The 23,958-nt window shown below is 49.5% G+C and overlaps 1 protein-coding gene across 16 annotated transcripts in view; it reads right to left on the bottom strand.

Annotated features, from left to right (window-relative positions):
• The window catches only part of camta1a (calmodulin binding transcription activator 1a), a 296,208-nt gene that overhangs the window by 41,459 nt on the left and 230,791 nt on the right, over nt 1-23,958 (bottom strand). For 13 of the 16 annotated variants that reach the window (XM_072713390.1, XM_072713391.1, XM_072713398.1 and 10 more), the window contains 5 exons: nt 14,346-14,499; nt 9,916-10,056; nt 5,497-7,772; nt 4,631-4,757; nt 4,257-4,391 (listed from right to left, as the gene is read on the bottom strand). In XM_072713390.1, the coding sequence (XP_072569491.1) occupies nt 4,257-4,391; nt 4,631-4,757; nt 5,497-7,772; nt 9,916-10,056; nt 14,346-14,499 (2,833 nt within the window). The remainder of the gene's footprint in view (nt 1-4,256; nt 4,392-4,630; nt 4,758-5,496; nt 7,773-9,915; nt 10,057-14,345; nt 14,500-23,958) is intronic. The other 3 variants (XM_072713404.1, XM_072713394.1, XM_072713403.1) reach the window with 1 other exon arrangement.

Raw genomic sequence — 23,958 nt, 5'->3', positions numbered from 1 at the left:
CGATATTGCCGACCTCACTAGGAGAGGAGCATTTTTTTTTTTTTTTAAATGCTGCACTGTAGACAGTGCGTCAGCGCAGTGGTGGCACTGCGGCCTCAGGGCTCGGGGCTTGACTGTGCATGTGGCCGTTCTCCCTGTAAATTCAGGTGTGTTTCAGGTACCCCGATTTTCTCCCAAAATCTCACAGGTGAATTGGTGTCACTAAGTGTGCGAGTGTGTGTGCGTCTGTGTGCCCTGCAGTACAAGCTGTCCTGCATTGTATATGGATGGATATTACAACAATCCCTAATCTGCACTGCTGTTGAGGTAGACTTCATAAGTGTTTAAACAAGGGATTTCATTGACTGTTCTTCTAAATCTCGCTAATTACTCTAATGAGACTTAAACTGCAGGCTCCACTAATCAATGCTCTTATTGTTAACTAGTAATGGGAGGAACGAGATTTGAAACATGGTAGGTGAGAAGCTCTGCCAATCACTGCATGTCGTAGACCGGCCCTTCATTGTTTAATTTGCTGGCTGCATTACTGTTTCCGATGGTCTAAACACCTTGGTATTACTATTCATTACCACGCAAAACCTTGCATATCGCAGGATTTACGTTTTTTTCTTAAGACGGCTGGTGATTATTTGTCAAAGGCATAATTGTCTAAGCTGAACATTAATTCTGAACATGCTTCCACAGCTACCATGTATTTTTATGTTCATTATCACTGGAAATCAGAACAGGCTGGGTGACATCCTTAAGGGACCCTTTGCAGTGGATGCACCAGGAGCTTGTGAGGTTGATCCACAGCAAGGGGCCTCCTGTTGGATCCTTGTGCTATTAACACAGTAGTGAAATTTTCAACTGTGTAAATAAGTTCAATTCCAAGTCAAATTAGACAAAAACATCAGCCAAACATATAGAATTACACTGAAATGAAAGGAGAAAAGGAGTAAAGCTGAGTGTGAGACGTCTTTTATTTGTGCTGTGGAGGCAAAATTCCTACTTAAAATCGTCCTGCCTCCTTGGGGCAAAAAGCCACTGTTGTCCAATCAAGGAAGAAAATAATGGAGAGCGACTGACATCAGAATCTGCGGCTCTCGACCAATGCTCTGTTCCTCATGGTCTGCGGGCACCGCTGCTAAAATTCAGCATCTTGGATAACAATGCCAGCCTACAGCCCCCCCAGCTGTACGGTCACGAGAAAAGCCCGGTTAGTAACGGGGGCCGCAATCCCCTCCCCCCTTCCCCCCCCCGACATCGGCCAGGCGTGTAGGGAATCGTTTATACATCCAGGAGCCTTTTCAGCTCATCCGTTTATTTAGGATTCATTTTTATATATGGCTGTTTTCCACAAATAGCTTAGTGGAGATTTAGCGACAGCATTACATAGATCTGAAACGAGCTAAGAGCTGCATCATAGACAGATGTAAGACTGAATAATCTGCTTGCAATAGAGGAAAAACACAACGGAGCAAGCAAAGGCAGGCGGGGTAGTTACAGGAGAAAGCGGAGGTGTGTGGGTTAGGGTGACCGATTCTCTGACACAAGCACAAATAGTCATGTGTTCATTTGTTACCCTTGGACAAAGACACACAGTTCTTTCTCTTCCTAGTTTACCTAATGCCTCCATTCCCGGTCCTCACATGTGCTTAGCTACGCCATTCGTAAATCCCAGGATGCATCGGGGTGACGTTCGGAAAGGTTTGCCTTTGACAGACCCCTCTGAGGGGACTACGGCAAACCTGGGCAGCTGTGCACGCTGCACGGCTGCTGGTGCGCTCCCCACCTGCGCCGTGCACCTGTGCCTGATTCGGCGCAGGGGCCGCAGGAAAAAAACTATTGCATCAGTAGTGAAGCAGATTTCATAAGACATTGTTCTAAAAAAAGGCTTGGCTTAAAGTCTTGCTGAGAACCCAGAAAGCTGCATGAGAAATTAATTATTGATGCGACGGGAAACAACTGGTTGCCAGGACGCTCAATAAAACATAACAACCTTTATTATTCATGAAATTAAATGCGGCATATTTATCGTGGTTAAGAAAACACGCCGCCAGAGCATCTGGCATGTTTGTACGCTCGCCAGTGCTATGCCTCTGTTTTCTTGTCACGTCACTGCTCACGGCACAGAGGACGGCACCCTGGTACCACTTGGCTGATCTGGGCACCAGTTGTTTGCCGGCACTCGTCTGTGAGGTATCTGATGTGAACTGGCAGAGATCGGTTTTCACGGAAGGGATGTGTTAGCTTTAATCTATTCAAACGGTCGAAAGCGCTGACTAAACTCCATGGTGGTGCGTCACGAAAGCACAGCCACAATGCCGCCAGTACACACTCTCAGTATGGAAGACCTACAGAACAGATTCGACGGACTGGAGCAGATGGTTCTAACACGCTACTGTACTTGGCTTGGACGTTGACCAACAGGCAAGAAATAGGCTGCCTGGGGACTCGATCGTTCAGTCTGAGAAATGCTGAGAGAAGTACTGTATAGAGATACAGATGGATACTGTACAGAGGCACTGAGCTGAAGGCTGTACAGAGACACACTTATATACTGTACAGAAATATGGAGACTAAACAGAGACAATGTTATGGAGACTGCACAGAGACAATGAGATGGAGACTGTACAGAAACAATGAGATGGAGACTGTACAGAGACAATGAGATGAAGACTGTACAGAGACAATGAGATGGAGACTGTACAGAGACAATGAGATGGAGACTGTACAGAGACAATGAGATGGAGGCTGTACAGAGACAATGAGATAGAGACTGTACAGAGACAATGAGATAGTGACTGTACAGAGACAATGAGATAGAGACTGTATAGAGACAATGCAATGGAAAGCGTACAGAGACACTGAGATGGAGGCTGTACAGAGACACTGAGATGGAAACTGTACAGAGACAATGAGACAGAGACTGTACAGAGACAATGAGATAGAGACTGTACAGAGACAATGTGATGAAGACTGTATACAGACATTGAGATGGAGACTGTATAGAGACAATGCAATGGAAAGCGTACAGAGACAATGAGATGGAGACTGTACAGAGACAATGAGATGGAGACTGTACAGAGACAATGAGATGGAGGCTGTACAGAGACAATGAGATAGAGACTGTACAGAGACAATGAGATAGTGACTGTACAGAGACAATGAGATAGAGACTGTACAGAGACAATGAGATAGAGACTGTACAGAGACAATGAGATAGAGACTGTATAGAGACAATGCAATGGAAAGCGTACAGAGACACTGAGATGGAGGCTGTACAGAGACAATGAGATAGAGACTGTACAGAGACAATGAGATAGAGACTGTACAGAGACAATGAGATAGAGACTGTATAGAGACAATGCAATGGAAAGCGTACAGAGACACTGAGATGGAGGCTGTACAGAGACAATGAGATAGAGACTGTACAGAGACAATGAGATAGAGACTGTACAGAGACAATGAGATAGAGACTGTATAGAGACAATGCAATGGAAAGCGTACAGAGACACTGAGATGGAGGCTGTACAGAGACAATGAGATAGAGACTATACAGAGACAATGAGATAGAGACTGTACAGAGACAATGAGATAGAGACTGTACAGAGACAATGAGATAGAGACTGTATAGAGACAATGCAATGGAAAGCGTACAGAGACACTGAGATGGAGGCTGTACAGAGACAATGAGATAGAGACTGTACAGAGACAATGAGATAGAGACTGTACAGAGACAATGAGATAGAGACTGTATAGAGACAATGCAATGGAAAGCGTACAGAGACACTGAGATGGAGGCTGTACAGAGACAATGAGATAGAGACTGTACAGAGACAATGAGATAGAGACTGTACAGAGACAATGAGATAGTGACTGTACAGAGACAATGAGATAGTGACTGTATAGAGACAATGAGATGGAGGCTGTACAGAAATACAGATGCATATTGTACAGCAATACTGAGATGGAGTTTATACAGAGGCACTGAAACAGAAACTAAACAGCGAATGAGGAGGAGACTGTATAGAGACGGATGGATACTTTACAGAGACAATGAGGCTGTACAAAAAATGTGATGGAGACTGTACAGAGAGACTGAGAAGGAGACTGTACAAATAGAATGTGATGTAGACTGTACAGAGATGCAGATGTAAACTGCACATAAAGACTGAGACAGAGACTGTACAGAGACCCTGAGATGGAGACTGTACAGGTACACAGATGGATACTGTAAAGATTCACCGCAGTAACACTTGAAAGCGACCTACCATCCAGGGAGAGCCAGTCATGCTGGGAGGAGGGCAGCGAGGGCAGGGCGCGGGCCTTGTACTCGAACACTACGGAATTGGAGATGATCTGGTTACTGACAGCCACCTGCAGCGTCACCAGCCCTGTGTCATGAGCTGCAGAGAGAGAGAGAGAGAGAGAGAGAGACTGACTGAGCATCAGGTGGGAGACTCTTCACTGTCACTCACCAGGCGACAGGCCATCCGTCAAGGTGGGTAACTCTCTGACTGCCCCTCTCGCTAATCCCCCAGCACGGTGTAAACATCCAAGGATGAGTGACTTTATTTATTCCATGACAAGGCCTGGTGAAAATGGCGGAGGGAGGAGCAGCACAACAACATGCAGGCACTCTTACCCGGGCAGTAACAGCGCAGCACGCCGGGCTGGATCAGGGAGGCGGGGACGGAGATCTGATCGAACAGACAGCTGTAGCTGCTGTTAGCCTCCTGCCAAGGGCCTGTGATCAGCACCTTCACGCCACCCTGAGGAAACAGGCACGGATAAATGGCACAGCCAGCACGCTCTCTGCTAGCGTCACGCACTTCACAAAGCTTAGCTCTGGTGCTCGACCTGACATCTTCGAAATAGGTACGCAGAAAGAAAACTTCAGGAGAAGCATGCCATTTTCTATTGTTTTGGTTGTGGTTGCACACTCTTTAATTCGAGTAACTGGCACAGCAAACCCACCCACGTTAACAGATTCGGTTTTCGTGATTATTGTTCAGCAATGATTTATTTTTGGCTTCCTGCTGCCATCTAGTGGACACTACCATGAATAGCGGCTTCTTTTTTTTCCTTTTTTAAATATGCCTTCATTCGTACTGCAGGTTGCCATCTTGTGGTATTCAGGCAAATTGCAGTTTTGAGGTTCCATTTGAAGCCAGCTAAAGAACGTCTAAAACAATTCCTGAGCAGAAAATGAATGATTAGTATAATTAATAGATGGATTTATTTGAGCAGAAACTGTACAAGAAATATGATACATGAAATCAATACTAGTTTTGCATTTTGGTAGTCATATGACTATAACCATGTGTTCTGCAAAACTGTTAACTTAACAGTCCATGTTTCTGTCCTTGTATTTATTGCCTTGTTTTGCTTTTAGAAAACTTGTTAGATTACTAACTTAGTCAGGTGACTTAGATTATTGAATTGCACCAGGTTTTGCTGTTAAAATCATAATGGACACCTTTCCATTCAGGCACTGTGCCGGACGCCCACCTCTGGGTAGGACCACTCGGGGGAGTAGTCAGTGACCATGAAGAGCCTTCCGGTGGCCTGCAGCATCCCCAGCGCCCCCTGGGCCACAGCGGCAGACACGACCTCGGCCACGTGCATGAAGGCCAGGGAGCCGGCCTCCCCAGACACTCCGCCGGCTTGGGGACTGCAGCAGGTCTGCAGGCAGAGCTCGGCGGGGCTGTAGCCAGTCCCTCTCGCCCCCGTGTCCTCCTGACCTTGGGGTGGCGCCCCGGTGGAGCTGGCCTGGCCGTCAGCACCGCTGGGTGGGGCTACCAGCTGGTGGGCGTACAGGGCCCCTCCAGGTCCCACTGCCGTCCCTGCTCCATCCACGGCGATGAAATCGCTAATGAGGTCAGAAAACTGATTGCCGAAGGAGATGTCAAAGTGGTCCAGGCTGATCTCCAGGCCCCCGCCGCTGCCTGCTCCAGCCCCTGCTCCACCCAGGGCCTGGTGGGCACTGTAGAGCCCCTGTACCAGTCCTGCACCCTGCATGAGGGGCTGCAGCTGTTGCTGGGAAGCCCCGGAGCCGCCAGAGGTCCCGTTGCTCAGTCCCCCTCCATCCCCGCCTCCTCCTCCAGCCCCGTCCGCTCCCTGCTGTAAGTAGTGATCGGCGCCCCCTTCTTCTCCGCCGCTGCCCCTGCAAGCCTGAAGGTGATTCCCGGATTTCATTAGGCCCTCTGCTCCATTCTCTGTGGCCCCCGTCTGGCCCACGGCTCCAGCACTGCCTCCCTGATCCAAGCCCACTACCTCCTCGTGCTCCGGGCCTAGGCCGGGGAAAGCCCCCTGGTACTGCAGGAGCTGGAGAGAGCTCGTCTGGCCAGCTCCTTCGGCTGGGGACCCACCATTGCAGCTGGGGGCCCTGTGCTGGCTCTGGTGGGTGTGGTGATGGTGGAGGTGCCCGTTACTGCTGGGGGAGTCGGTCCGGACCACCTGCAGGCCCAGATAAGCACCTGAGTCGTGGGAGTTGTGCTCCATTAGGTGTGACTTCTGTCCAGAGCCCTGTCGGCCCTGTTGGGATGGGCTGGTCTTGGGCGCCTCCTGGAGGAAGAAGCTGGGCGAACGGGTCTGGTGGGCAAGATGTGGGCTGGAAATAGATTGGCCATAGCCCCCTGAAGCAGGGCCAGATGGGTACTCCTGCTTTGCATCAATGGCACTGAAGTCCATCTGCTCCAGCGTGGTGCTGGGACTTAGCCCACCACCAGAGGGCAGCAGAGAGCCCGCAGGAGTCAGGGTGAGGGAGCCCTGGGCCGAGCAGGTGCCCGCAGAGCCCGGCACACCACTTCCGCCGGTCACGGCCGGGCAGACTTGGTAGCCACTTTCCTTGGCCAACTGCTGTTCGAAGGAGGTGTCCTCTGTCTTGATGTTCTTCACCAGTGAGGAGCTGAAGCCGTAGCTGTTATCGGACAGCGGGGGAGAGCGCTGCAGGCCGCCATTGCTGCTACTGCCACTGCCCGAGGAGGATGAGGCGCCGGAGGAGCTGGGGTCTGCCTTCAGGCCACTGCCACCATAGGTCTGGCCCTGCTTGGGATTGTTGAGGAAGCAGTCGGGGTCGAAATTCATGGCGGTCTCCGGCAGTTTGATGGCCCCAGAGTCCAGGCTGCTGGAGAGGACCAGCTCCTCGGACACACCGGCAGCGGACAGCATGGCCAGCCCGTCCGTGGCACCGCCTGCACCCGCGTCCCCGCCAGCCCCGCCAGAGAACGCAAACTTGTGCCCATCTGAGGCGACGGCTAACACCAGGCCTTGGGAGGTGGCGTCAGGGCCCATGAGGTGGGAGCTGGGCCCGCCGGTGGGGGACATGCTGTAGACGGGGTCGCCGGTCACCTCGGACATGAAGACGGCAGCACCCTGCGAGAGGCCGCCCATCACGGAGGCCACATGGCCGATGCCCGCCACCACGGGGCTGTCGGCCATGTCGGGGTCGCTGTTGAGGCCGCTGCTGATGGAAACGGGTGAGTTCTGCGTGGTGTCGGGAACCTCCACCTGGTTGGTAGAGGAGACCTCCGTGCTGCTCTGGTGCAGCAGTGCTGGTTTGGGCACCTTGCCATTGCGTTTCTCACGGGCTCCGCCCCCGCCGCTGGCTCCGCCCCCTGCCCCCTTGCTGCTGCCGTGGCTGTGCTCCGTCTTGCCCTCAGAGACGTCATTGTTCTGCACCTCGGAATGGGCCCCACCATAGCCACCTGAGCGCGGGTCCACCTTGGGTGAGATGATGCGGTGCTTGGCGCTGTTGCACTTGTGATGCACGCTGCTGCCTGCGCCTGTGGCGGGGAGGAAGAGACAGACACCGTTAAGAAGGGATACGACTACACGGATGCACACAGCCCCCTGCAGGCAGCATCAGGAATTGCACTAGAATTAAATTTTTTAGTTAGTGTGTTAATTAATATATGAATCTGTAAAAGGTTTATTTATGGCTCATAACCGGATTTTAAGTTAATCCCGTCAATCAGGAAGTACAATGTTTCAGAGTGGAGCCTCTCATCAACATAGGTAGCTGATGTCACACATTTACCCCTATATAACCAAAGCGCGACTGTGGCTAAAAATCACAATAAAGTTTGCCAAGCTAGGGGTATGGGAGGGGGGTATTGGTTTGGTGGGGTACTTCGCAATGAATTTTGCCGAGCAGGGGAGGGGTGGGGAGCACGAGTTCATAATAAATCTCTCCAGCCCACCAGTAAAATCCCTGGTATGCCAGATGGTCATTCCAGCCTGTCAGTACACCATCTCAATCAGTCGCCCTAAACAGAATATAGTACCAAGGATGGTATGGCCAATAATGCCTGTCACTCACACTCAATACTAACTGGCTAATTTCTTCATTTTAGCTTCCAATAAAAACAGCACAATTTCAACACAAATAGTTCCATTCCATTTACAAGGATAACACTGTAGATACTCTTCATGTTTGCTGCACATATTTGTTCACACAGGATTTGTTCCAATACTGAATGCCAAAAGCCGTCGGAATCTGCCAGGGTATCAAATCCCGCTAATTTGACTGGTGATTGAAGTGTTAGTCGGCATGTATGGGTTCTGTCTGACATTTTGGTTATACCTTTTTACACTTATTATGAATCTTCATTTCTTTTCCATGATTACGGACTGATTACAGATCGCATTATATTTCCATGTTGCATTTCTATACGCTACCTGTTTCATTTCCACAAATTCCCCAGCTTATTCTATTCTGCGTTGTGTTGCTGCATTGTTGTTTCTCTGTTACATTTCTGAATCATTTTCCCTTGTTGCATATTTATGTGTTGTTTTTGCATTATGGTTCTATGTTGCATTTCTTTGAGATGTTTGTCACCAGTTCTATTTCCAGGCAATTCCCTGATGTTCAGTTACAATCCCTCATTATGCTCCTCAGATAAACACACAAGCATCTTACAAATACTTATGCAGAAATGGGTACGCCCCCAAAAATCCTAAACCGGTGGAGAAGAATTACCAATTACAAACAAATTCCGTTTCTAAGCAATAAGATTGTAGCAGGATTACATTTCCGGACTGCTCAGCTGTTAGCAAAATCACCTTTACTTCAGGACTAAGCAATGATGAACGTTACTCGCAAAGTCACTGAGTTGATGCCACAGGCCACATGATTGCCAACTGCTTCCACTCTCAGGGAAATCCCTCAAAGCCGGACGACAGAGCAGGCTTTCCCCACACAGGGGTTTCCTGCCTCTTTACACCCTCCCACAGTGGAGCTCCCAGGAACCAGACATCAATCCCTGCTCCATTTTAAAATTTCACATCCGCCTCTTGTCGATTGTCAAGTGGGAACATGGAAGCAACGGTGTTCCTAGATCAGCAGCCTAATTTAAAACGACAAGCCTTCCTTGATATATTTATAAAAGGTAAATACCGAAAAGAGGGAATGGATTATCATGAGGATGGGCCGGTTTTGAATGCATTTCCATTGAGGACCGAAATACGCCGTCTGTTTCTTTTCTCCATGTCACCATTTACTGAGTTTGGTTCTGTGAGAGGACGCAGTTCGACTGCCCGAGCGACGGGGTGCACCACGCGACGAACGTGATCCTGACCATTTTCCCCTTTTGGGTTTTCTTCGGTAGCAGAACCCAAAAGGGAACTGAACCAGGGCCTTTCCGTTTAAGATGGGGATGAGCGGACAGGTATGGTGGGAATGTGGAAGCCACCACCATGCACTGAACAAGCACATGTTCCTCGTGAATGCTCCTCCCATGCAGACTCCTAACCCTACGAAGACACCGACCCTTAAGGCAACGTTGGAGAATATATCCATGAGACCCTAACCCAGGCCATCCCGGCCCCGCGTAGCTCTGCACTGGCACCTATAATGCCCTCGTTCCTTCCTCCCTGTCATCTCGCCTGCCGCCCTGCCACTGCCCTACCCTCGCTGCCAGCCCTTACCCAGAGTGCCCGTGCAGAGACAGTTGTGTGTCCGAGGGGGCGGCTTGGTCTGGTGGCTGTCCAGTATCTGCTGCACCAGCTGCTCCACAGAGAAGCCGGAGCTGCTGTTCCCGTTGCTGCAAGTCCACTTGATGCCATGAACTGCCGGGAGAGAGGAGACACAGTCGTGAGCCGCTGCGCCACAGGGCCCGCCAGCCACATCACGCCCCTGACCCGCCCCTACCCTGCAGCCCAGGCCCCCCGCCGCAGGGAAGACCTGCGATTGGGGCTCAAAATATCTTGACCTCTTTGTCTTCCATATGGAGAGGAAGGTCACCTCTTCACTTCCTGTCCTCAAAGCTCACACCATCAAAATGCTCCTTTTGCAATGGCAGACTAATCCCACAAATGCACTTTAGTTCACACAAGATACTTGTTTCTACAAAAGAAACAAAAACACTATTTCCTGTGGTCAGCATCATAAATACAACTAACTTTCACCTGTTCAACAGGATCAATCTTAAATCAACTTCCTGTTTCTTTTGTGGCTTTGGCCAGTCATTGGTTAATTAGGAATGCAGAACCAGCCCCTCACTGGTCACTAAGTGTTGCAGAATCATCCCCTTGTTAATCTTTCAGAGTAACAAGGTATTGGGCGCTACTGGCCACTTTCAGACCCCATATTACAGGCATCCAACTTTTTTTGGCACCCTGAACACTCTGGGTATGTTTTTGTCTCTCCATCTTAGTGAAAACACACATGAAATAAATTGGTCCATCCTTTTGAACTTCTGCACGCACATTTTCACTAAGTTGCTTTGCATAAAAAACCCTGTTAATGATTCATGTTGATCTCTCTTTTCCTCATCTTGCAAAGTTTTAATCAACATCCATCACTGAGAATTTGACTGATTATTCCTGATTCTGTTCTGAGTAATTGTTGATGCTGTGTGTGCCTTCAATGTTTCTTGAGATCAGTGCTGGTGTGTCACTAATTCTGGTCCACACTGCTTTTCTTCAGCACTGCCTGAGATGCTTACTTTAAGAGCTGGGGAGGCAGATAACGAAAGCACAAGTCAATTTGCCGCACAATAGAGACATCTGCTGGCAAGGTGGTGGAATTGCAGTTATCAGTGTAACTGCCAGCTCTTAGTCTGAAGGTGACATTCCTGTGCACAGCAGGTGCAGCGATGGGGAAAAACTGACAGAGAGGAACAGTCTGCTCCAGATGAAAAGGAAGTCGGTTTGTGCTACACCTCCCCTCTGCACAGGTAACATTCAGGCAATGTTTCCTTGCACCAAAACTTACTGCCATCACTGATACCAGATCTTGCCACATTACAGAGACAGCTACTGCTGTGCGTAATCTCCCCGCAGAAACAATAACACAAGAAAATGCATCCATATTATCACAGCAACCTAAAAGTCAGCAGACTTTGCATATCACAAGGAAACACAGAGAACTTTAATTTAATCCACAGCTCCGTGTCACCCGCACCAAACAGTCATAAATAAACGCCGTCACACGGACATATTTCTGCCGAGGGCTGCTTGAGCAAAGCCAGACTGACTACTGGGGATGTTGCACAAACATTTTCGAGCCGGACCAGTCACAGGGCTCATTCCGCTGATCTACTGCACTCAGAAACCAGGAGAATCGAGGGAAGCGCAATTTCACTGAATAAGGGATATACAATATCCACACAGTGTCTCCAGTGAACTGTTGTATACATTTATTAGGCGGAAAGATCTTCTCAGTCTACTGGTTATGCTGCAAAATCCGCACAAGTTCAGTAAATAAGGGATATACAATATGCTTAAGGTCTCAAGTGAAATAGCCCACACTCTTATTAATGCTAGCTGCTTAGCACGCTATCTTATCTCCGGCAGCGGTAAGCCTACAGCCTGTCTTTACAGCTAGGTAAGAAATCGTAACACACAGTTACAAGGGTACAACAGCTGAGCCCTATAAACAGTTCAGGTGACAACATGACACACACAGTCATGCACACAAGGCCACCTCCCCTCACCACACTCTCATGCTCATGCTCCCAATATAACGTTGGCACCCACACAGCATTGGGCTCATGGCCAGAGTCTGGCTATCAGTATCTATAAGAGAATGCACTGGAGAAAGTTCCATCCTGTCTGAAAGACCAGCCCCTTGTCACAGAGACCCCACCCTGTCTGATAGGCCAGCCCCTTGTCACAGAGACCCCATCCTGTCTGAAAGTCCGGCCCCTTGTCACAGAAACCCCACCCTGTCTGATAGGCCGGCCCCTTGTCACAGAAACCCCACCCTGTCTGATAGGCCAGCCCCTTGTCACAGAAACCCCACCCTGTCTGATAGGCCGGCCCCTTGTCACAGAGACCCCATCCTGTCTGAAAGTCCGGCCCCTTGTCACAGAGACCCCACCCTGTCTGATAGGCTGGCCCCTTGTCACAGAGACCCCACCCTGTCTGATAGGCCGGCCCCTTGTCACAGAGACCCCGCCCTGTCTGATAGGCCGGCCCCTTGTCTCAGAGGCCCCGCCCTGTCTGATAGGCCAGCCCCTTGTCACAGAGACCCCGCCCTGTCTGATAGGCCGGCCCCTTGTCACAGAGACCCCGCCCTGTCTGATAGGCCGGCCCCTTGTCACAGAGACCCCGCCCTGTCTGATAGGCCAGCCCCTTGTCACAGAGACCCCGCCCTGTCTGGAAGTCCGGCCCCTTGTCACAGAGACCCCGTCCTGTCTGATAGGCCGGCCCCTTGTCACAGAGACCCCGCCCTGTCTGAAAGTCCAGCCCCTTGTCTCAGAGGCCCCGCCCTGTCTGAAAGTCCGGCCCCTTTTCTCAGAGGCCCCGCCCTGTCTGAAAAGCTAGCAGGTTGTCATCAAGGCGTCCTGCCATCCAGCTCCATCCTTAACAACCAAGGAGCTTCTTCTGAGCCAACCAAGCGAGTGGCTTCTGAAGCTGCCTTTAAGATAAAGAAATTAACCAGTTTAATTCGCTCCACTGAATACTAATCATCTCTCCATCGAAAATCAGGTATTTTTAATGCTGGGGGATAAAGGCTGTCACAAAGCATTGTGGGGCGTCGGTGCTAATGCCTAATTTACGAAGTGTTAGAACAGAGTGAGTCAGGCCGCCCCAGGCTATATTCGACCCACAGTACTAACGCATGTTTCCAAACACTCGTCTCTGAGTCTCTTTCATGCATCACAACCCCAACAGGGAGAATGGATCACACCAGGACAAGTAAATTATTTACGTCTCATAGTTATGGCATTTCGAACACTGCATGTACTTTGGTGCTCCTGTTTGCTAGATGTCGGTCCCTTTAGGGTTCGTGTATTTGGGTGCTGATGTGCAGCTCTCCTGTGAGTAAAACACAGACGACATATTTTCCATTTGTCTGTTTCCCCTGCTACGTAAATTTGGTAAATTGCATGCTTGCAGCACCTCACTGCTGCCACTTGGGGGCAGTGATGCACCACGGCCGATCCCACCGTGTTACTCAGTGAAGAAGCATGAAATGGGTTGTTGCCTTTTGGTACTGTACAACAGCTTGCTCTTTTCCCATGTCCTAATGATTCACAATTTTAATGACAATATGGATTACCATGGTCTTGATTTAAAGTTTCCAGTGTAATGGATACATCGGTTTTACAGCAGGCGCAGGAATTGTGCCTCGGAGGGATTGTCATAAAGGCACTTTAGAAAATCACCATACATGCAAAGGAACAGGGCTGTTACCGAAACCCTGGTCTTTATTGTTTCTGGGGTTGGTTGATCACAAAGATTTGCAAAACGATTCTTAAAAATAAACAATGGCACGGCTTGCTAAACACTTTATTTTCTTAATATAGGGAGCTCGTCCATGTGGCCACTGCATCAGGAAGATGGAGTCAATTGACGTAGGCCACACTCATCCTCCTGCATGGCCTTTTGGGCCCCTGTGGGGCCCCTACATCACTATGGGGCCTCTCTATCTACATGGGGTTCCACAGGACATGATGCATCCCACTGGAACCAGGTGCTCCAAGAGCAGCCTAAGCACCCTGCCAAGCATGGCCACCAAAAGCCTCCGAGACAGAGTCCCCTGATTCCGGTCCCAGGGGGTCAGTCCGCGACACAGTTTGCAGATTTCCCTGCTCAGACACACCTACTAAACCTGACAATTGGCTCTTGAGCTGAATAAGGTGTGTCTGAGCGGGGAAATCTGCAAAGTGTGCTGCAGACTGGCCCCCCAGGACTGGAATCGGGGAAGCCTGCTCTACAACCAGGTCAGAGGCTGGTTATGCGTATGAAAGAGGTAATTAAACAAACAGTGCAGCAGTTAAAATGAGTCACTGTTTAGCAGCCGAACGCCATGTCAGCACAAGAGTCCCCTCAACCATTACTGCTAAATTCCTACTAGTGCTGAACCACAGCAGAGGTGGGGGTGTGTGGGGGTGTCACGGGAAACTCACACATGGGCTTGAGCTGGCCAATCAGCTCCTCCTTGGTCCACTTAGCCCATTCCTTCTTGTCTGTGTTGATTGAGCATAGTATGGGGCCACAGGGCTTCCCGCAGTCCTCTATGGCCGGCACGTTCAGGTAGTGGACCAGCACAATGTCAGGGTTCTGAAGCAGATGGGAGAAGAAGAGAGGCAAGAGGTGAGAGATGGCTTATAAGGATAGAGGGGGAGGTGGCAGAGAGGGGGGGGTTCCAGTTGTTGCCTGAGAATACCGATCCTGGATCGAGACTATTATGGGAAAAGGCCTTTGCCAAGCAAGAATGTGGGTTGTGTGGACAAAGCCCGGAGAACCAATGGCAGCACTGTCAGCACTCAAAAACAGGAAAGTCCTCTCCCAGCAGAATCGCACATGCGACGCACACGTGCATCCAGCAACGTCACACATGCGACGCACACATACATCCAGCAACGTCATACATGTGACGCACACATACATCCAGCAACGTCACACATGCGACGCACACATACATCCAGCAACGTCACACATGCGACGCACACATACCTCCAGCAACGTCACACATGCGACGCACACGTACATCCAGCAACGTCACACATGCGACGCACACATACCTCCAGCAACGTCACACATGCGACGCACACATACCTCCAGCAATGTCACACATGCGACGCACACGTACATCCAGCAACGCCCATGTAAAGTAAACACACCCAATTAATACCAGTGTGTTTACCAAGAAGGGGATCCCAGATACTTGCTTCAATAATTACCTCTATATATTACCTGATTTGAAAGGTTATGAATAATTGTCGCTGTTTAAATCACGTTGGGACACTGCAAAATGCATCTGTGTCGTCGAGGCATTCTGTTTGATTACGGTGCAGAATAAACAGGCTTAGGGGCATTCGTGCGTGCCTGTGTTCCCGTCGCGTTTGGATGCCGGCATGCATACGTGAGCGCCACAAAACACACACACGTATGCATACACACGTTTGTGTTCATTTCTTGGTAACACTTTATTTGACGGGGCACAAATACAATAGTATTATAATATTACTATGTATTACTTAACCATAAACAAAGACTTACACAATAATCGCATGTTAATTTATCATTAATTAATCGTGATGCATGTTTTATCCCAAGCAGTTTCTATATTTGTTACTAAATCTGTTAATTCTGTAATTCTGAACAACTGAAGGAACTACTAAGGAACTGTTGAAGGAACAAGTCATGAATAACACAAGTGAAATACTGATCTCATGTTTGTTCATCATTAATGAATCGTGACGCATCTCTTATCTCAAGTAGCAACTATATTTATTCGAGATTGTTTTCATAATTTGTACTTTAGTAGTAACTGGGTTATTACTAAATATTTGTCTGTCAGAAAGTGCTACCAACATATTTAAGCTAGCATTTCACCTTAGGCTGTCCTGGACCTCTTACATATGAGCAGTTCATGGGCGTGTCACATGGCATGTCACATGACCTTGAATGGGCTACACTGAGCCCAGGTGAAGCCCCCCCCCCCACGCTGCTTCCACTCCAGGCCACTGTGCCTCGTCAAGTAAAATATTACCCATATCTTTGTGGGGACCGTCCATTTATTTCTGTAGGAAAAACCCTAATCCTAGCAATGATGACCTTAACCCCTAACCCAACACTAACCATGAGTAACCAAATAAAATACAAGACTTTTGTATTTCTTTATAAAATTGAGTTTCCCCTTGTGGGGACCGGAAAAAATGGTCCCCACAAGATCAAAACAACAGGTTTTTATCACATTTGGCCCCCACAATGTAATATATACATAACCACACACACACACACACACACATACACACACAAACTCTGTGGATGGCCTCAATGAAGAAAGATATAGTGGCAACATCTGTCTGACTCTGTCTGAAGCACCATCATTGCTAAGCAGCCAATAAAGCAGGATGACTTTGGGCGTCTCATCCATGTGATGCATGGGGGTTGGCAGGAGAGGCCCAGGTCTCAAGACCCCTCCTCACTGGTGAGGGTGGGACAGACTGGCCTGGTGTCCAAACTCCTTCTCTCTCAGACCATATTCAGTTGTCGCATCAACAAAGACATCCAAGCAATTGGTTCCTATTCACCATGGCTCATCATTTGCTTATTTATCCAAAGCAACAATCAAGTGAGGAGGTAGGATCGGCCAGTCCCTGGAGCAAATGGGGTTAAGGATCTCAGTCAGGGCCCCCCAGTGGCACAACTCTGCTAATTCTGGGACTTGAATCAGCAACCTTCCAATCACAGGAACAGCAGCCTAACCCAGTGAGCCACACACCATTTATGATAAGGGAGTGGAGGGGGGTCATCCCTCACAAGAGCCACCTAGAAACTCACCGTAACACCAAACACAAAAACAATTAACAGCATCTGCCCTGGAACCAGGGGACACATAGTCCATGAAAACTCACCTCCACTCTGTGCTTCAAGCTCTGAGGAACTTTTAGAAACATACAGAACTCTGAGACGAACTATAGATGGTCTGAAACCCTTCAGGTTTCATCCACTTTTCAAATACAAGGGATGCCAGATTAAATCAGCTGTTGAGGGTAAATCCTTTTGGATTGACCAAATGGGTTTTTTTTTAATGAATAACCGCTCAACTGAAGCCATCGGTGGAAGACGAGTCGATACGAAATAACTTTCCCATTTAGGTCGTCGATGGGCCCACGGCCTGTAGGCGCAGCCTGCCGCGGGGGGGGGGGGGGGGCGGCACCGTGACTCTCCCAGATGGCGTGACCAGCTGTAGAGGTCCCTGGGGACCACCCTCAGCGCCTGAGTCACACCAGATGCACATGAACAAATGCACAGGCAGGCATGCGCCCGCCTACAGACGCGCATGCATGCACAAGTGTACCAGACACACGCACACAGAGATATACACACAAAAGGCTGCAACAAAAACAGGCCCAGGTAAACATACATGTTGATACAGACGAACAAACAGCCACAGAGAGACAAATGCACGCATAAGAACGCATAAACGAGCACACGCATTCACAGGACTGCACATGCACAAAAACAAACGAGCGCATACAAACTCACTCACACAAAGACGCATTTGCCAAAGTGACATTCACGGGGACTTCCATTGACTTCCATTGTTATTTGATTAATGACTGCTGAGCGTAACCACCCAAACAGAGAATGAAAACCTGTAACAAAGCTTTGGCACATTTTTGTATTTTACTTTAAGAAAGGTGTTTCTCTCGTGAGGCTGCAGCCACAGCAGTGTTCTTGCGCAGGTTTTCCTACATTCTGGAGACAGGTGTCCTGACGAGACAGAACAATTTGTCCCCACAAGACAGCTAAACCTATCCAAACACACACGCAGATCCTTGAGAGAAAAGAACAAATAAATCCACATATTCGCTCACTCAACGCGATAAGCATCCCTGTGTATGTGAGGCAGTCACCCACGCACCTGTAGAGAGGAATCTGACTGCCACCCACACACAGGCACGCAGAGATACTACCCCCTTAACAAAACCGCTTCCCGTCCGCAGAATGGCGGGTCAATCCACGTGCTTTGCCATAAGAAGCCAAACTCTGTGCATTCTGTGCGCATTGCAGCAGAAGCCAGCTGCTAAGGTGGACATTAGCATTACGAATCGACTATCGGTTATAAATCCGCGCATGAGACAGACCTGCCAGTCAATTCGCCGCTCAGAGAGCATTTTAACATCATACTTAGCACGTTTCCTTGTCCCCCCCACTGAGTGAGGGACAACACAATGAAAATGTAAAATGCCACATACATTTATCAGGCCAGTAATTTCATTTCATTTCCTGCTGGCTGCTCTCTCATCCACTGTGTGGAATTTGCCGTTCCAAAACGAAAACAAAAAGTTGTGGAGGAAAAACGTCTGTGAGACTTCCCTGGGAAGATCTGGGCACATGTCAGGGAGCCCATCCAGTGCAGGGTTACAGACATGCTGCTTCTGTAGGCCTACTACAGATCTGAGTGGTTCAGGATATTATATAAATATATAATCCATTTTAGTAATATAAAATGAAACATAATATACAGGAAAATATTTCAATGAATCTTTTATTGGAACAAACCTGAAAATAATTGATTTATTGGGCAGTCACCATTTCCATCTCCATGCCAAAGCAGGTGGAATTACCTGGCACCACAAACTTAGGGGTAGACATTTCCAGAAGGAATACCACCCAGAACGTTCCGCTGATCTTGGTGAACTGCAGAGCAGAAATCAAATTGTATGCCGTTCTTTAAAATTATTTCTCCCCCCCTTTGAAAGGGACGCTTACATAACATAATATCTGTAACTGCCACAAAAAGTATTTACAGCGGCCGACAATAAATAGAGGCAAACAGTTATTGAATCTCAAATCTAATTATAGCCACCTTCACTTTTATTCAGCAGTATAGATTTTCCAGTTTATAATAATTAGTACTGTGATTGTAATAAAGGAAGCTTTCTGGACTGCAGAGGACATGCAAAAAGCATAATGAACGAAGGTGAGCATGTTCTAACAAGGTCTATGAGACGTGACCTATGTCAGCAGGTTGCCGGAGCACCGGTTCGGATTGGAACAGTTCCGGAAGCTTCTCCCAGGGGATTTTTGGGAAAAGCTCTACTTTTGTAGTGTAACAGAGGCTCCTCGCTTCCCCAGCTACTCGGCACATAAAAAAATGCTCCACCAACTTAGATGGCAAGCATCTAATTGAGCAGGTTGGGCTGAATGACCTACTGTAGGCTCTAATGGTTCTCATGTTCAAAGTTAGCACGATTAGCGGAAGGTTCGGTGCCGCCGTACCATGGCAACCCGTTCCTAGGCACCCACGCCTCCAGGATCCGCAAGCCGTCTGCATCGCCTCGCTCTCAAATGCCTTTCTTCTCTCCCAGGCACATTAAGTGTATTAGACCGCCGCCATGGGGGCCCCCAGGACCAGCGTGTTCCCGTCGCGGCAAATAGGACACGACCGGCAGAACTGCACTTGTTAATGGCCCAGTCCGTCTACCTACTTGGCACCGGCTGAAAAAGGCCGAGCTGAATGCAGCCACTGTTCACGGGCAGGGCGACAGTCCCGTCGAGGGAAAACGTTTTTAATTAAGCCAATCCCGGGTGAGAGACTGAGAGTCTGCTGGGAATGGGGATCACAGGCCTGGACTCTGCCCTGATACAACCCTGCAGAGATCCTTCACAGATGTGAACATCAGGAGTAAGACAGACGAAAACAGGAAGATGATCCAGGCTGGCATTGATTTTCTGAGTTATTCCTGACTATTCCTATAAGCATTTCCAAAAATACACACTTCAGTATCACACTGTTTGCTGGTAATTTTGCTACCTGCCATTTCTGTGCTTAATTGAATTTCAGGACACCCAATTTCATGATGTCAATGTTTTTTTTGTATGTGTGTGTGTGTGTGTGTGTCAGCACTCACTACTGGTTTTGCAAGAAACCGTCACTTACTGGCTGCCCAGCCAGGTGGCGCTGTCCCAGGTGTTCTGGGGCTGACCCTGATATGTTGGACAACAGAATCGGCAACGTATCAGTGGTCATCTGTGATGGATCTTCAGACCTGCTGGGTTCCAGCTCATGGGAAGTGCCCACTGGGACTACAGACGTCAGGATGGGACGTCAAACTTCGCCGAAGGCTTTTTGGCCCGGAAAAGAGAACGGACTGAAGAGAGAGGGTGTGACAGTGTGTGGGAGAGCAGATCTGACTGCTAGAGAAGCATAAGGGTCTCTATGGGTGTACTGGAGCCATTCTGGTTGGTATATGGGTGCATGGGCATTGAGGGAGTGCCCCCCCTCCATCAGAACGTGATGCGACACCACTGGAGGGGGTGTGCATGCGATGATGTATCATTGCCACGGTAACTAATGGGTTGACTCATTCACATTTCCATGGCTTAACTGTCAACTGTCAGATCTTAAAGTTCAGTAGATTAGAGTGCCCAGATCCAGAAGACTGTGGGATAGAATCCCAGAGTCTGGCAGCATAATCATATCACCACTGGGCCCTTGAGCACGGCGCTTAAGCCCAGCTGTTGTAGGGGTGCTGGATTCTGGTCAGAGCTGGGTAATTCAGATCCAGAGAGTAAAGGTCCAGACCAAGTTTCAACCAACCAGTTGAGTATAATGAGTCACAGTCACAGAGTACTCAACTGGTTGGTTGAAACAAAATTGTTGTCTGGACTTTTACTCTTGGGGCCTGAACTACCCACCTCTGATGCTGGTTGACTCTGCTCCCTGACCCAAAACCTTCCTCATTTATATGTCTGCCCTACTGAAAAAGCCAGCCTGGCCAACTTAAGCTGGTTGACCAATTTATGATAGTTGACCAGCATAAGGTACATTTTTGCATGACGGTTTGATAGTTTAACTGGTCATACCAGCTTATGATGGTCATTCTAGTTGGTTTAGCTGGTTGTAACAGCATGACCAGTTTGATAGGCTGGACACACCGGCAAGACCACCTGGTGACCCACCCAGTTAAACCATAAAATAGCAGCCGGAGCTGGGACCTGACCATCTAAGACCATCTAAGACCATCTAAGACCTAAAACCAGCTACCAACATAAGCTGGTTTCTAGGTGGTTTTCTCAGCAGGGTGTTTGGGCAAAAACTGCCTGCTTAATTAATAATGGTAAATGCAAGCGCATTCCAGAGCACCAACCCCATACACGGCCAGCAATTTCCAGTCTGATGTTGAGCGCAGCTCCTCCACGCTCTCGCCAGGCTGCACTGGCTTTAAGTCCCCCTGCCGTCAGACACGTGATCTAGGTTAACCCCGTCAGCGTTTGGCACCAGCACAGCGGGATGGATGGAAGTACTGAACTTTAGAGGGATGAACGAGTCCCCAGCGCAAGATTAAGGGGAGACGCGGGAGCGCGGCCACTTTGAGAGGAGGCCAGGGAGCGCAGCAGCCGCCCTCCTCGCTTCCCCAGCAGGACATTAAGCAGAGACACGGGGCGGGAGCCGCTCACACCTACTTCACTGCACCTTCAAAGGGGATTCTGGGTATTGTGCACACCTCTGGCATCTGCTCCTCCTCTTCCTCCTTTTGGCTGGCGCCTGCTCCATCTATAGCCGCCGCTGTTTGTTCTCCACAAAGAGCCAAGGCGGCCCAAAAAAAGGTCAGCACCATAAAAGAGGAGAGCTGGAACTTTCCAAGAAAACAGAGGCGGCGGGTGCCAGGCGAGGCCGAGAGCCCCGACGGGAGCCGGGGCAGGGCGGGGCAGGCCGGGACTGTGATGTTTAATTCAGCAGTGTGTAATCACAGAACTGCGGTCTGGATGGAGCTGACTGGGGGGAGGAGGGCAGAGGAGCTGGGCCCTGCACATGTGAGCGGGAGGAGATGCTGCAGTGCATGCTCGTGTGGGGGTCCTGGGAGGAGTGGTCTGTGCAGAGGTCCATGATCAGAGGTTGTGGTTGGGGTCCATCCTTGCCAATTGATCCTGAGAGATTTTGTAGGTGCTGGCAAGACACTGAATGTCTCCTCTGAGCCCTAATTCGAGCCCTCCGCCCCATTAATCTGGAATGTTCACTGCTCATGCTACATCCCAAGCAGTGCTGGCCTCCAGCAGCTCCTAGGGACTGCAGCACATGCGTCAGCAAGACTGCAATGTCCCCACCCTGCATCTCCCACCCCATAGGCTCCGCCCAGTTCCAGCCTGCATGTGGCTCCGCCCATTGGGCTGTCCCCGCCTACACACTAGGACAGGAGTGTGTGGAGAGAGATTCTCTATGCAGGATGTGGACCCACAAGGTCTCTGGGTGGAGGGTGTCTCCATGGAGACGGGGCCTATCTGTGTGTCAGACCAGCCCTGCGCAACTACAAAATAACCACAACAAAACAACACAGAGCTGCAGTCTCCTCAGTCAAACCTACTTTTTAAAAATAGATGGGTCTACTGGGCATTGGAGCAGAGACAAGAAGGTTGCGAGACCCAGTGTGCAGGCTTGGAGGGGGTCCCAGCAGATTTCCCCCGTCTGCGACGCAGGCACAACAAACAGACACATTAAAACCCTACCCTGCCACTCATAAGGAGGAAAGCTGGCTCCGTTGCCTAGCGACCGCCACTGTGTATTTTTTCTTATCTTAACCCCAAATTCCATATGAAAAATAGAATGAAAGACAGTCGAGGTGGGGATGGGGGGGGGGGGGGGTAAGAAGACAGGTGAAACGCAAGAAGATTAAATGAAACAGCGAAGGAAGAAGAGAAAAATAGGTAGAGAGGAGAAATTTGGGATTTGCTTTTTTCTGTTTTAATAGGCCCTGTGCAATCGACTTCCGGATACTTCCAGGAGAGTCGGCTTCTCCAGGGGCAGCCTGGACCACAGATCTCAGCATGAAGGTTAAAAAAAAGAAGGATAAAATAGAGATGACATTTTATGAGATGCAGGTCGGCAGTTAGGGGACAGCTGACGGGTGTGAGCCAATAACTGGGAAGAGGCACGGAGTTTACTGGAGAGGAATTCCCCAGTGAGACAGCCAGGAATATGCTATTTATAATTTCCAAGTGAAAAAAAAGAACTAAAAAAGTCTAGTACACTTGTTCTTTAAATCTGCAGCCTGTACCCTGGAGAATGACAAACAGGATATTACCCTTGTTGTGGCTGGGACACCAAACATTAAAAAACATTAAAGAACACTTTTTTTGGAAAGCAAGCCCTTCGGTGTGACAGACTCCCAACATGATCACACGCCTAACATGGCCGCCTCACCCACAAGTTTCAAATGAGTGGGTACTGTGTGCTGTGTGTGTGTGTGTGTGTGTGGTGGGGGACATACCTGGTAAGGCAGGCGGGGAGGGACAGCGTGTAACATTATACAGCAAAGGCGCCCCCGCGTGTGCACGTACATACAAACGGCAGCGCTATCTCCTGCAACCAGCTGCCATCAAAGAGCCCCCCCCGCCCCCCCACCGAAAACAAATTGAGGGCCATGAAAGAGCCCGGAATGTCTCAAGCCGTCTGTGGCGTAATAGGAATTTAATTGGGACCATCAATAAAGTATTAATCATTTAAGGGCAGCTGCTGAGGCAGCAGTTTGCCGAGAGCCGCCCGGGGAGGGACTGGCATTAAAAGTTTGCAGGTGACCCTGTGAAGCGACAAGAGCGAGCGCAGGGGGGCCGGGAACGGCACAGTGTCGCCGAAGAGCCGGAGCGGCCCAGCTACACGGCAAAGCCTTTAGCCAGAAGCTACCGGAACGTGACAGAGCAGAACGTGGGGAGCAAGTCACTCGTGACAAAAATAAAACCGGGAGCCGGAGCGGGGGCCGAATTTCGAAGGTCCGGCTCAGCGGTTAAAGGCTCTCCAGTATCGATTACACATCGAAGGGCTCTGAGCGTTATTCCCGGCAGGGGAAGCACATCCGGGGGGCTGTCGGAGCGTGGCGGGACTCGAGGACGGCACGCTGGGAGAGCACGCTTCCAAAAATTCATCGGCGGGAGGAAGGAAAACCTTGATGCATCCCTTGGACGGGTGTGAAGGCTGAGCAGATGAAACCTTCATGAATTCCACTCTGAAGGCGAGGGCGCTTTTGAATAAAATATGTCTGACGGACGTGCTGTCAAACACCAGCT

Source organism: Paramormyrops kingsleyae, chromosome 6, assembly GCF_048594095.1.
Source record: "Paramormyrops kingsleyae isolate MSU_618 chromosome 6, PKINGS_0.4, whole genome shotgun sequence".
In the NCBI taxonomy this organism is placed as follows: domain Eukaryota; kingdom Metazoa; phylum Chordata; class Actinopteri; order Osteoglossiformes; family Mormyridae; genus Paramormyrops; species Paramormyrops kingsleyae.
Note: the sequence above shows the minus strand (reverse complement) of the source record. Positions and strands in the feature narration are given on the sequence as shown.